This window comes from Phyllobates terribilis, unplaced genomic scaffold (assembly GCF_046119375.1).
Source record: "Phyllobates terribilis strain yellow unplaced genomic scaffold, ASM4611937v1 Scaffold_4__5_contigs__length_816908805, whole genome shotgun sequence".
In the NCBI taxonomy this organism is placed as follows: Eukaryota; Metazoa; Chordata; class Amphibia; order Anura; family Dendrobatidae; genus Phyllobates; species Phyllobates terribilis.
The window spans coordinates 405,807,353-405,821,904 of NW_027362764.1; the positions used below are offsets into that span (position 1 = coordinate 405,807,353).

Below are 14,552 nucleotides of genomic sequence, written 5' to 3' on the forward strand. Positions count from 1 at the left end.
CTTTTTCCTCATTGTTATGCTATTTTCTATTTTTTAAAGCATTGCACTGCCACAACCATATTGGTAGAATTGTGTCTAAATAACAGGTTGCATGTTCCTTCTGCTATATATGTGGTGCAGGTATTCTTTCACTTGTGAAACTCATATATTATATAGAGTCATTACAAACATAGTGATCTATTTCAAGTGTTTATTTCTTTTAATGCTGATGATTATGGCTTACAGCCAATGGAAACACAAAAGTCATTATCTCAGTAAATTAGAATACTTTATAACAACAGCTTGAAAAATGTTTTTAAAATCTGAAATGTTGGCCTACTGAAATGTATGTTCAGTAAATGCACTCAATACTTGGTTGGGGCTCTTTTTGCATCAATTACTGCATCAATGCGGCGTGGCATGGAGGCGATCAGCCTGTGGCACTGCTGAGGTGTTATGGAAGCCCAGGTTGCTTTGATAGCAGCCTTCAGCTCGTCTGCATTGTTGGGTCTGGTGTCTCTCATCTTCCTCTTGACAATACCCCATAGATTCTCTATGGGGTTAAGGTCAGGCGAGTTTGCTGGCCAATCAAGCACAGTGATACTGTTGTTTTTAAACCAGGTATTGGTACTTTTGGCAGTGTGGACAGGTGCCAAGTCCTGCTGGAGAATGAAATTTCCATCACCAAAAAGCTTGTCGACAGAGGGAAGCATGAAGTGCTCTAAAATTTCCTTGTAGATGGCTGCGCTGACTTTGGTCTTGATAAAACACAGTGGACCTACACCAGCAGATGACATGGCTCTCCATACCATCACTGATTGTGGAAACTTCACACTAGACCTCAAGCAGCTTGGATTGTGTGCCTCTCCACTCTTCCTCCAGACTCTGGGACATTGATTTCCAAATGAAAATTGGAACTCTGGGACCTTGTGGAGTGTGTCAATGACTGCCTTCTGGACATCTGTCAAGTCTGCAGTCATCCCCATGATTGTGGAGCCTACTGAAGCAGACCAAGGGACCTTTTTAAATGCTTAGGACGACTTTGCAGGTGTTTTTTGTTAATTATTTTAAGTTACTGAGATAATGACTTTTGTGTTTTCATTGGCTGTAAGCCATAATCATCAACATTAACAGAAATAAACACTTGAAATAGATCACTCTGTAATGACTCTATATAGTATATGAGTTTCGCTTTTTGTATTGAAGAACTGAAATAAATTAACTTTTTGATGATATTCTAATTTAGTGAGATGCACCTGTATCTCAAACAAATCATGTTTTAAGAATATTCTTTTCTAATGATAACTTTTTTTATGTAATGCAAAGGAAATCGAGAAAATGTTTTTGGGGTCTTTGAGAGCCAGGACTGAGGAACACTCATAGAATGATGGAAGAAAATTAGTTGAAAAATGAAAATAGAAAGCTGCAACAAAAATAGTATAAAACAGGGGGCAGCCCTAAAACTCAAGCATATATTAGTTATAAATATAATTTTTCTGCCAAATACTAATTTACTTGAATAGAAAATCGAATCAAATTTTTCCAAATTATGTAGCAATTCCTTAAAAACCCATCATGCACACAATCGCTAATATATTCTTACAAATGTCACAGGACTGCATATAAATGAATTTAGTCATACAGAATACATGGATGCAGTAAAACTAAATAAAATAATTTCTCACCCATGTCCTTGCACATGCATGTTGATTTACATTATGTTAGGTGCCAAACTAATGTAACGGATGGTGCAGAGCTTATTGTTACTTATTGTATCTTTGGAGATACCACCAAAATGTACTACTGCTTGAATTAGTGTTGGATCAGATCCTTGCCTTGGGCAGCTTTTCAGTAGGATTGATTGAGTAATCAGATTATTGGAAATATTGAATTTTATACCAAAATGCAATTAGGGACAAACATATGTTTGATGTCCATCAAAGAGGAAATAATTTATCAGCCATTGAAGGTCAACACTACTAATCTTGTTGTTTTCTAAAATGTATAAAATGGTTTGTTTTCTCTTACTGTGTTTTAAACTCTGTTTTGTGAAAGACCTAAATTATATCAATTTTTTTTCTGTGAAAACAGCTTCTAATTGTATAAAGGGATTCTATATCATTCTCATAATTAGCTAAAATTAAGCTCTATAGCCCACATCTGTAAGTGGTGGTCATTGTCTCAAGATGGGTAGATGAATAGATGGGAAGGGGTGGGCGATTTCAGTATCCCATATAATCTGTAATCTTATAAAATATGGAGGGAAGAGAGAAATTCAGATAACTTAAAAATATTCTTCAGCTAATTCAATTTTTCTCTAACATTATAAACTAGGATGATCTGTATCAATAACTGTTTTCTTTAATTGTTGTAGGACACGATCACTGAGGAAATGGTAGAACTTTTACAGCCATACCTGGATATGGAAGACTATAATTTGGACTCTGCCAAAAAAGTGTGTGGAAATGTGGCAGGACTCTGTTCGTGGACGCAAGCCATGGCATACTTCTTTGGAATTAACAAAGAGGTTCTTCCCCTGAAGGTATGGATTACAGTTCTAGAATATTTACAAGCAAGGCTTCCCAAGGCCATTTGAAGCTAATCCATGAAATGTATTTTATTTTAGAAGTATATGGTTTATTATGGGGCAGTTATTAGGGTTGGACAGGCCATCAAGATTGCCCAATGACTTTACCGATCCTCAGGTTCTTGGCATGTTTGATACTGAGCAAAATAGCTTTATTTTCTTTTCATGTTCTAAAAATATTCCTCAAACATCCGTAGGTTTTATAGTACAGCAAACTCAGAATACAAATGGATTGCATTACAAACAATATACTTTCATTTATGCTGTGAAATAATCCCTAGCAAATAGATTCCCTGGTGGGTACTTCGTTCCTCAGACACTGATTGTATTACAAAGTAGCAGAGACAATAACAAAGAGGTTAGAGCAAAAAAAAAATATATATATAATCCCCAACAAACTTTAAAGTACTGTATGTCTTCACTGGTGCTATAAATATCATGTTGTCTAGCTAATTAGTATTCTGCGTTTTATTACTGTTACTTTTTTCTTGGCTGATTTGCAGCATTGTGTTATGTGTCATTTCATTATATATTTATGCCGCTCCATCTCCCCCCTGCTAGTTTTCAGGCATATTCTCCTGATTAGCTGGAGTTATGCTGTGCACATAAGAATAATTGGCCCTTGATGGAGTTTACATTGGAAACTACTGTATAAAGAACTTCCTGCAAAGTTCAGAGTAGCTCCGTTTTTTGACTGCGACTAGACGACAACTTTGACTGCAACGCCGATAGCGCGGTCAAAGATCACTCTGTTACATCGCAGCATATTGCAGGTCAATGAGGTTGTGTTGTGACCTCTAATGTACTTCAACCGCGACAAAGAAGTCGCAAAAAAATTAAGTCAATTAACCTTTAAGTCGACTTGCTTGTAACAGTTGTACAACCCTAGGGGTCACAATGTGACCCCATGCACCTGCATTATGCTGCAGTGTATCGGCACAGAGCGATGTGGCTGTGAGACACGTGAGGCAATCAAAGTCTCTGTTACACCCCAGACTTAGGTTTACATCTACTGTGGCCAGTGTTGTAATTTGTGGGTGTCACATTGCATGTTCTAATCTATGAAATCATTATGGATCATAGAAAATCAATTCTGCATTCTGTATCACAACTTAATTTCCAGATTTGTTGGAATCTGTTGGCAGTAGTAGAGGTGAAGATGTGCTCTCTGTAACAAGTGCAGACATTTAGGATTGTATAGCCATAGTGAAAGATCTTTTTATTTATACTTGTGTTTATAAGAGGAACCTCCTGCTATTTCTCATAATGGTCTAATAACAGCAAGACAGCAGGCTTTTGCTTGGGCAATAAGAAAAAGCTGGGCGTATCTAGTGATTTCGGAGTTTACCGAATGTGCACTTTTAAATATTTATGGCTTCCTTCAGAGTATGGACATGTGTACATATACATTATTGAATAATGCATGATAAACTGGGATAAGATAATGTATTTAAATCCAAACTTTCTGCAGTCTCCCTTGGTCCATAGAGACCAGCAGAATGCAGTGTAATTTATGATCATCGCTATAGAAATAGAGTTAAAACTTACAGAAATCATCATCTATGATGATTTCATCTGCCTATATATTCCTATTCTTGTTTCCCTGCCCCCAGTTGTTGCTATTCTGTAGTATTGGCACCAGTGACGTCATTACATTACTTTAACATGTTGCTGGTGTCAAATCATATCACTAGCAGTCATATAGCACTGGCGAAGAAAACTATCACTGGGTCATATATTTAATAGAATTTTTACTTTTTAACCTTTTGTCGCGGCTCTTCTCCATATAAAAGCATATGGATTTTTGACTATGTCATAATATTGGCTCAATGAACTCAATTGAAAAATTGAGTGATTAATTAGTACTGTAAATACTTATTAATTATAGGCACATATTATAGCATCTCTATATCTAAGCACTATGCACTTTTATTATCTATTTTCCTGGTGCAAAACTGAACCTCCAGTAATAATCAGAGAGGGGGCCTTATTTAGAAATCTATCAGACCTGTGTCACTACCTATTTGCTACAAAGTGATAGCTTATGCTTATTTTAATGAATTTTTATATTTTCTATACTAATAAAAATCTATTTTTTTAATAAATGTATTTGTGCCTTCTTGTATGGAGACATATGATTATCTGTTAGTGTTGCTTTGGTTGTTTTTCTGGAGGTGATTTACACATACTTTTGACATAGTGTACTAGCATATCATAATACTGGCTCATGAACTCAATTGAAAAATTCAATCTGAGATTTACAAGTTTAAAAGCCAATTTTGAGTGTAAATCAAATATAAATATACAACTTTATTTTTTATTTTTTTTTTACTGTAAGAAAGGAAAAATTCTAAATTGACACTATATCTTTCACACACATACTATATTCATTGGAGATGTCCCACTGGAAGCAAAAAAAGCCTAAAGCATAGATATAAAAAGACTATGTAATACAGAGCCAACCAAACTAGTGACTGAGCAGTGCAGGAAATAAGGACATAATGTAGTCTTATCCTGAAGTCAATGGTCTTGTGAATGGTTTCATGTGTCTACTACAAAGTGTCCTCCTTGCTGACTGCTGCCTCAGCTCTTGTAAAATGTGTTTCTAATTGATTATTGACGTGTATTACACATCATTATTCATTCTGGTAATGTAAAAGGATGCGGAAAGTCACTTCCATCAGCCCTTTGAAACTTCTGCTGACTTCTAACATCAATGAAATGAAAAATGTCTTTCATGTCATCATTGGTAGAAGAAATGCTTTGAGCATGGAACAATTGGCAAAATATTACAATGCCATGAAAATTAAGTTTCTACGTTCAGTATTAAAAAATTCTGCAATGCTTCTACAAGGCTCACTGATGGATGCAAGGATGAACTTGGCCTATACAACCTCTTTTCTATAGGTGAATGGTAGTTAATGTTTTGTTGTCAGTCTCTGATTTAAGAGTTAATTTCATGCTGCCAATTTCACAATTCTACACCCTGAAATGCTGGTTTTATGCTTAATAATTAGACCTGGTGGCAAATTTGTTTCGAGATTGTGTTCTAGGTAGTAACAGCAACCAGCTAGAACATGTAATTGAAGGTATTTTTATAAAACAGAAGCTGAACTTTGATTGGTATAAGTCATAAAGCCACTTTGACAGCGTTGATACTTAAGTCTCATACACTTTGAAAGGACTAAATGCACTCATCTGTGCAACTGCATTAATTTAATTCCATTATCCCTTTCGTAGGCTAACTTGGCGCTACAGGGAGCCAAACTTGCTGTTGCCCAAGCAGAACTGAATAATGCACAGAGCCAACTTGATGCTAAGCAGAAAGAACTGGACAATGTGCAAGCCATGTATGATGCGGCAATGAGAGAGAAACAAACGCTACTAGATGATGCAGAAGCTTGTCGAAGAAAAATGGTCAATGCTACGGCACTGATTGAGGGGCTTGGAGGAGAAAAAGTAAGAAACATATATCCTTGACTATCACTTGACATGTTTCTAATTATTTATCCTTCTCTTTTTAGAATAATTGGTAAATACTGGTGTATAAAATTTAAAGACAGGGGTTTGTCCTGGGAAATTAGATTTATAAATCTCAGGTCTAAAGAGAGAATATTACAATGTACTTGGGAATAAACCCAAGAATCTTGTCCATATTAAGTGCCATTTGGATTTTTCCCACATTTGTTTATACCTTAACCCCTTCACACAGGTGGATAGAACCGTATGTCCAGATTGCAAGTGATTTGACAAAATTGGACATAGAGTTGCATCTTAGGGATGGTACAAAAGTTATGCTCTTGGCACCCGCAACAGGAGCCAGTTGTTATACATAGCTGACCTTTTGCTGTATGTCTAGGACCAAAACTTGCTTCAATGTCAGCACTTTAATGCATCACATGGTACTGTCAATACTGACAGCAGCATGTGAGAAGTTTGACAGAGGCAGATCACTCCTTTTGTCAAGCTATTGGCACCCTGCAGCACAATCACGGGGTGCCAATGGGTTGTTATTGCAACCAGAAGCCTAACAGTAGCATCTGTGTTATTCATATCATTCAGCATAGTAGATCTTGCTGGAGGCAGGGCCTGGTAGGCTAACTTTCAATCAATCACTGACATGTTGGATAATGCACTAAACTACATGAGATTGCATGTTCAGGTCCCATAGTAAGCACTATAAAAATAAATAAATAAAACTGAGATACTGTCAGTTTGAATGACTGTTTCTAGCCATGCCTACATAGAAAAATATATGTCCAATACATGAAAATAATTTCTATGGAACTGAGATTGCAATTGAAACTGTTTTTTTGTGGTCTTAAAAAAAATAAAACAATTTGAAAAAGACATGTATTTCCTATTTTTCCTTACATTTTCTCTTGAGATTATCAAAAAAAGGAATATAAAAATTACATAAAATTAAGCCCCATGTATCGTGAAAAAAGAGGCAAAAATTATTTGAACATTCAAATATGAAAATTTTTAGAGTGCATGTATAATAAAACCCGAAAATGTGCCTAGTCTGATAGGGGGTAGAATGACGCTGTCATGAACAGGTTAAAGACTCATCTATGAAAGCAGGCATGCTACAGTATAATGCATTGCATATACTATAATGCTGGCCCATATCTTTACTTAGTAGAAGTGCTGTTTGCTTTGTACAGTAACTAGTAGCTCCAAGTTGCTTGCTCTGACTTATTGAATGGCAGCTGTTGAGTGCAGACCAATCTTGTTCGGGCATCGTCTTTTTCTAATGCACTCATATTGATCTCCACATTGTCGATGGCAACCTACCATGTACTGTACCTAACATGGCACTATAAGGTTAAGTGAATAAGTGTCAGTCTTCTTGCTGTGAATGACCTTTTTCTTAATGTTTTTAAAATGGACATGATATCTCAAAATATGTCAAAAACAAAACAAAATAAACACCGGTAAAATGTTAGTTATTTGTTAAATAAATGATTCCCTTTTTCACTTGCTTCTAGATAAGATGGACAGAAAGCAGTAAAAACTTCCAGAATCAAATCATTCGGCTAGTAGGCGATGTTCTTTTGGCCACCGGCTTTCTCTCTTATAGCGGTCCATTTAACCAGGAGTATCGGGCTCTTCTGCTTCAGTTATGGAAGAAGGAAATGAACCATAATAGAATACCGCACAGTGATGTAAGCATCTTATCCATATTACTTTTCTTATGGGCCATGTTAATTGTTTTAATTTACATAATGTATATATATATTATATGTTGTATGGTCATGGCACAACAGTCAGATTATTGGATTGTATGGAGTTTTGAATGTTAAATACAGGCTATCTCTAGGTTATTCCTTGTTTGTCTCAGTGATTGATCGCAACCACGGAAATAGTACTCTGACTTTTTACACTCCTTTTCCAGTTCTTGGAAGCATCAACCACTGGGTAAATGTAATGTTAAAGGGGTTGTCTGGCCTTAGGCTACAAGTCTGCAGTTACTCTATGAATCCTCACATAGTGCCCACATTCCGACTAGTCTGTATCCGGCTTCACTCAATACACTTGCATTGAGCGGGGCTGCGTCCAGCTAGTCGACATGTGACTGCATGTATGGAAATCATATACTTGTGTCATATGACCTCCCGCTCCAGGCGCTGGAATCGGAAGTGCGCGCAATGTGAGGATTCACAAGTCTGCAGTCACAGAGTGACAGAGTGACTGCAGACTTGTAGCCTGAGGCCGGACAATCCCTTTAATCTAGTGTTTCGACTATATTTGCTGGATCTGTTGCTTACACTCATATGGACACACATTGACAATTCTGGTAATGCGGTTCCTCTTACTATGCAGGATTCTGCTCTGTGGGTGAGTCAGGGAAATAACTGTGCTGGGACTCTCACTGTACACTTGTATATGCTATTGTAGCACCCTGAGGATTCGGCTGCTACAGGGGTATTGCACCTCAAGCCAGAGGTGTGGTATTCCACTCCCGGGTAAGGATGGAGTGTGGAACTGAGCTCAGTTAGCTGCATACACTACATACATCCCATTTCCGAGGGACAGACCGATGGTACTCCCACTAGGTATATGTGCAGGTACGACAGTGTCTGTCCCTGGCTGGAGTGGGAGGGGGGTGGAACATCCCAGTAGTGTAGGGGCAGATAGGGGGAGCAGTCTGGGTAATGCTAGGAGCTCATTGGGTGCTGGTCACCTGAGCTCACACATAGAGGGAGTATATAAGGTGGGAACCATCTTAGATCAGGGTCAGTCTTCTGTAGAGGGTTAGTCAGTCCTGAGAGAGGTCCAGGAGCGCCTGCAGAGAGAAGAGAGAGAGGAGAAGAGAAGGACCCAGAGGGGGAGAAGAAGGAACCCCAAGAACCTAGTATACAACCAGAAGGGTGAAGGGTTGGCACGCAAGGGAACCGGATCCCAAATTAGTGGAGGAGAGAAACAACCCTCAACTAAGAACCGGAGGCTGCGACATTACATGTGGAGCAGCCCCTCACCAAGTCCACTAAGAAGGCACACCAGGTATAGGGTCAGGGAACCCCGAAGAGGTGCACCCACCAAGAGGCCCGAGGGAGCCGGATATAAGTGGACCCCTGGTGGGAACGGCCAGTAGAAAGGACAGTCAGAAAGGGAGCTCAGGACCACGCTCCAGAATTGCTTGGGGGTTGGCCGAGTCCAGGACCTGGTGGACGCAGCACGGCTCGGGCGGTCACTCAAGGCCAGAGTGACCAACAGAACAGCAGTAAGTAAAAACCCTGAACTGCACAGCCCGACTCTGAGTCTTCTTACCATCCACACTGCACCACCACTACCACCATCCTCTACACCTGACCCCCTGAGGCTATACCCCTCCCGTTGGGGGTTATACTATCGGAAGCTGCACACACACCACCGGCCTCAGCGGACCCTGCTGCAGCGGCGGCCGTATTGACCGCAAATCAACGGGTGGCGTAGTCGACACTAAGAACACTAACAACATCTGTAAAGACTGCCACACACGGAGTTTGACACCCTGGGCACGGACCGGGTCACTGCCACTCGGAGACTACAACCCCCATCTGATCCGGCTCCGGGTATCCCCCAAACAACACTGGCCCAGGGGGCGCGTCACTATACTTTTAGGAATCTTTTGGTAGCTGGATTAACACTAACAAGTGATAGAGTGGAACAGAAGCTGTCACACATCCTCAATATGAGTCATGGGTTGGGCAAGGTCATTTTAGGTAAAATCACAGACCAGATCGTTAGACTGTATATGTGCAGACGCGAAGCTCTGCCCTCCATAGTTATTGGCAAGCCCAGCTCTGCAATTGTCTAATGAAATATGTATCTTATACCAGTAATCAAAGTGTTCCAGCTCGTCATATGATTTATGTAAGGTTATATTAAAATGGAGCGTTAATATTTGAGATGTTTTTCAGTGTGCCCATGAGAGATTGAAAGACCTGACCTATGTACTCAGTGGAAAATGATTTCTATTTCACTTTACAATGTGTAATCTGATTCAAGCTGTTATCTTACTTTGCTTGTAAGTCTATGTTTCCACGATGAGTACTTGGTGAATTTTTGATGAAGGTTTTCCTGCACCATTTCAGCACCTATTATGTAAATTAAGCTATTTGCATTATTTTCATTGTGTTTGGAGTGCATTTTTATCCATGTGTTTTTATGACATTTTTGATGCTATGTTTTTTTTTCTTCTTTTTGCTATGGCATATTTTAAATAAAACTACTTTGTTTTCCGCATCTAATAGAATTCTCTAGGGAAAATCTGCACATAAAACTCAGCGTACCCGCAAAAGAAATTGACATGTTGTGACTTTCAAACGCGCACCGCAGGTCAGTTTGCGCTATGCAAAAAAAAAAGCACAGTGGGCAGGAGATTTCTATAAATTCCATCCACATTGCTGGAACTGTAAGACACTGCGTTCTTTGTGCAACATCAAAAACTCACCAAAAACTCATCTTGGGAACTTAACCTAATACTGTTTTCAATGTGGTTTTACACTTTAGTAGTATACATTACCATATACAGTAGCTATACATTCCTTCACCCAGAGAAATAATTTAAATGGCTATCCTAGTCCTATACCTAATTACCCTGGCCAAGCCAGAATGGCCTGTTGATGCCCCTCCAGCTACACCTCTGCAGATAATCACTACCCTAGTGCACTACTGTATTTTATATGATAAATGTATAGGTGCTTCTGATGCGCCCCCTGGGCCGTGGGGTACTCGATAGCTGGGCCGGTCGGTGCTGGGGGTGTCACAGTGGCGGTGACCCGGTCCGTGACCGCCACAATAAAAGGGGATGTTGAGAAAAAGGGAATTAAAGTTTTTATATATATAATTTGTGACGCCACCTGTGGTATGCGGCTATATGGGGCCGCCGCTGCGGTGCAAATCCTCTGAAGCTGATGATGACGCAGCAGAGTTGGTTCAGCTCTCCACAGGCAGAGCTTAGCTCCAGGGCAGGAAGTGGTGATGTTATAGATGTTGCTGTGCAGTGTAGTGCAGAGGATGGCGCAGATAATGACCAGTCCTTAACTTAATGGCGGTTTTCTCTCATCTTTACTTGCGGTGGTTAGGCAGACCAGGGCACGGGTACTAGCTGGTAGTAGAGGTACGGGCGGCCTGGAAGCAAGTTGGGAATCCACCTTCCCAGGTAAAGTTGTAGGCCTTCCCTCTGCGCTAATCTCTTTGGCCCTGCTGCTTATAGCTGTGCTGCGGCCCTTGTCCCTGAGAAAAATGTCTTTGTGCTCACCCGTATGGCAGGCAGCTTGGGCCCTCCTGGAGTGTCACTCCCACGTGGCGGTGCTGGACCCTATGTGTTGCTGAGCCTCCGGGCGTCTGATGGGGCCAGGAGACCTGCAGTCTCCTGCCCTCCGGTTTCTGCTGCTGGGCCTTCAGTGCCCCACAACCTCGGACTCCGGGGTCCGGTTCTTCTGCGCTCCTCTCTGGGGTGAGCTGCCGTGCAGCTCAACTCCCCAGGTCTTTCCTTTTCGCTCTCCTGACTTCAACTCCTCTCAACTCACTCTCACTAACCCCGCCTCCAGATTCCAGTTGCTAAGGGGAGGAGCTCCCCTTCCTGTTCTGGAGCCAGGAAAGTGTTGTATGCTGGTATACCTGATTAGGGGACCCCTCCTTGCTTCCAGGTATAGCATCACCCCTTGTGAGGGAGGCAATGCCACTGTGGCAACCGGACTCCTGGGGTGCCACATTCCCCCGTAGTTAAATTCAGTACTCCCGGACTGAGGATACCTTTTGGAATTAACAATTAACAATAACAATTCACATTGCAAATAGTTTACAAAATCTCAAAAAGCAAAAATCACATAAAACAAACTAGAATTGAAAGCAGTCATTGCAGCGCTTAGTCTTTACGCCACAATCCGGGAATTGTCTTTTTTCCGGATACCTAAAGTTTGGCTGGTGGGAACCGCATCAACCCCCTTTGTGTATCATCCCTGATGGCTTCAGGGCACTATGTTGGTGGGCCTGGTCTTCCGCCACGCCTGCGGTTTATTTTCAAGGCCACTTACTAACTATTTTCCATATTGTCCTGACCACACCTAGTCCTGTGGTCCAATTGTCCATAAATTTAACAACTATATATATCCAAGATTATTTAACGGTTACAACTATATATAACATACACTTTAGTTCCTCCAGCGGGCAGGGAGCTGACCTTTAGTACTTCGGGTCGATCTATGTAGTACATTTGTTGTCACTGACCTACCCTGGTCCCTAGTGTCTGCCCCTGGTGTGGTGGGTTCAGTGTGAACTACACTACGGGTAGTCTGAGGTAACACCGGTAGGCTGGGTAATCTCCTACGAATTCTTTGGCTCACCCTGGGTACGACAGGTTCACTGATAGCAGAGGGTAGATTCTCCTGATCTGCTGCTGATGAAGCATCTGTCTCTGGGGCCGATTGGTCTCTCTGCTGTTCTGGAGTTTCTGCAGCTTCCGGTGAGGCCACTTGGAGAATGGTCAGGACCGGTACCACAAATGCTCTGTTCACCTGCGTCCAAGACCAGGGAAATACTCCAATGACTGTCTGGACCGTTTCCTCCACTTTTTCTGTGGGCTGAGAGCTGTCTTGGCCTTCTTCTTTATGTTTCAACTGTTCAGGGCATATCTTCAGGTGGTCTCTTGAGACTGCCGCTGAAGTTTCCCCTCCATCTTTACTGATGAGGCACACTTTGGTGTTATCATAATTCGAGGGTAAGACGGTGTGTGGCTCAACCTCCCACTGGTCATCTAATTTATGGACTCGTCTCTTCCTCTTGAGTACTTGTTCTCCAGGTGATAAGGGAACTGCAGGTGCGTGCTGATTGTAAGTTTTCTCCTGCTTCTGTCTCGCCTGGGACAAACTTCTCTCCATACATTCTTGCACCTTGCGGTATTGTTGCTGCCGCTCTATATCCCCATCTGCATCTGGTGATGTCGTCTCTCGTGTTAAGACTCCCATGTCTAAGTCAATGGGTAATTTGCCAGGTCTTGCTCTCATCAGGTAAGCGGGTGTACTGTTGGTGGAGTTCACCAGGGTGTGGTTATATAGGTCCACCAAATCCGGTAACTTCTCTGGCCACAGGCTGCGTTCTTCAAGAGGCAACGTCTTCGACAGGTCTATTACCACCTGGTTCATCTTCTCGCACAACCCGTTGGTCTGGGGATGATACGGCGTCGTCCTTATTTTCTTGCAGCCGTACAGGTTAAAGAATTCTTGGAACACTTCCGCTTCAAAGGCTGGACCTTGGTCGGTAACACTCGTTCAGGGTAACCGTGCGGGCGACAAAAGTGTTGTTGAAACGCTTTGGCTGCTGTCTGAGCCGTCTGATCTTTCACTGGCACTACTACCAAGAACCGGGAGTAGTGGTCTACTATGGTGAGAGCGTAGACATAGCCTGACCGGCTTGGGGCTGGCTTCACGTGGTCCAAGGCTACCAGTTCAAGTGGTTGTTTGGTGATTATGGCCTGCAGGGGAGCCCTCTGGCTGTCACGGTCTTTCCGTCTCAGGTTGCATGGACCACATTCTCGACACCATCTCTCAATTGTTTTCCTCATGCCAGCCCAGTAGAATTGCTCACGTAGCAGGGCTTCCAACTTCTTCCACCCGAAGTGTCCTGCTCCATCGTGGTACACTTCTAAGACCATTGGCGCATCCCGCCTCGGGACTACCACCTGCCAGACCAGTTCGTGTGTCCGGGAGTTGATACTTCTTCGACACAGCTTTCCCTCATAGATGAACAGTTTGCCCTTCTCCTTCCACAACTGTTGAGTCTCCTGTGGAGCATCTGGGTCAGGGTGCGAGTCAGCTTGTGTCAGCAACTCCTTTACCAGGCGGACAGCCGGGTCACTATCCTGCGTCTCTGCCCATCCATGGTGGGGCAATGGGTTGAATGTGGCCTCTCTGTTGGCGGAGCGCTTGTCCCTCACACAGTGGGAGCACTGGGTCACCCCGTGACAATGGAAAGGTGGGTAGCTCTATCTCCTCCAGATCTTCCGGGTCTTCTCCCCCATCTGGCAAGTTGGGCATCCTGGACAGCGCATCAGCATTGGTGTTTTTATGCCCCGCCTGATACTTGATGGTAAAATCGTAGTTAGACAGTCAGGCCATCCATCGTTGCTCTAGGGCACCATGCTTTGCAATCTCCAGGTGTGTCGGCGGGTTGTTGTCTGTGAAGACTGTAAATCTGGAGGAGGCGAGGTAGTGTTTGAAGTGCTCTGTTACAGCCCAGACTATGGCTAAAAACTCCAACATGAAGGAACTATAGTTGTCGGGGTTCATTTCCGTAGGACGGAGCTTCCTGCTGGCATAGGCAATCACTCTCTCTCTGCCCTGCTGTACCTGGGACAGCATCACTCCCAATCCCACGTTGCTAGCATCCGTATGGAGTACAAAGGGTTAGCCATAGTCGGGGTATGCTAGGACTTCGTCTCCAGTAAGAGCCATTTTCAGTCGAGTGAAAGATTCGTCTTCTGGTTTAGCCCATTTGA

The 14,552-nt window shown here is 42.2% G+C and overlaps 1 protein-coding gene across 1 annotated transcript in view; it reads left to right on the forward strand.

Moving 5' to 3' along the window:
- Window positions 1-14,552, forward strand: part of LOC141265457 (dynein axonemal heavy chain 5-like) — a 526,560-nt gene that overhangs the window by 407,024 nt on the left and 104,984 nt on the right. Inside the window, exons 60-62 of the mRNA XM_073678599.1 lie at window positions 2,354-2,521; window positions 5,807-6,025; window positions 7,558-7,734. Of these exons, the coding sequence (XP_073534700.1) occupies window positions 2,354-2,521; window positions 5,807-6,025; window positions 7,558-7,734 (564 nt within the window). The remainder of the gene's footprint in view (window positions 1-2,353; window positions 2,522-5,806; window positions 6,026-7,557; window positions 7,735-14,552) is intronic.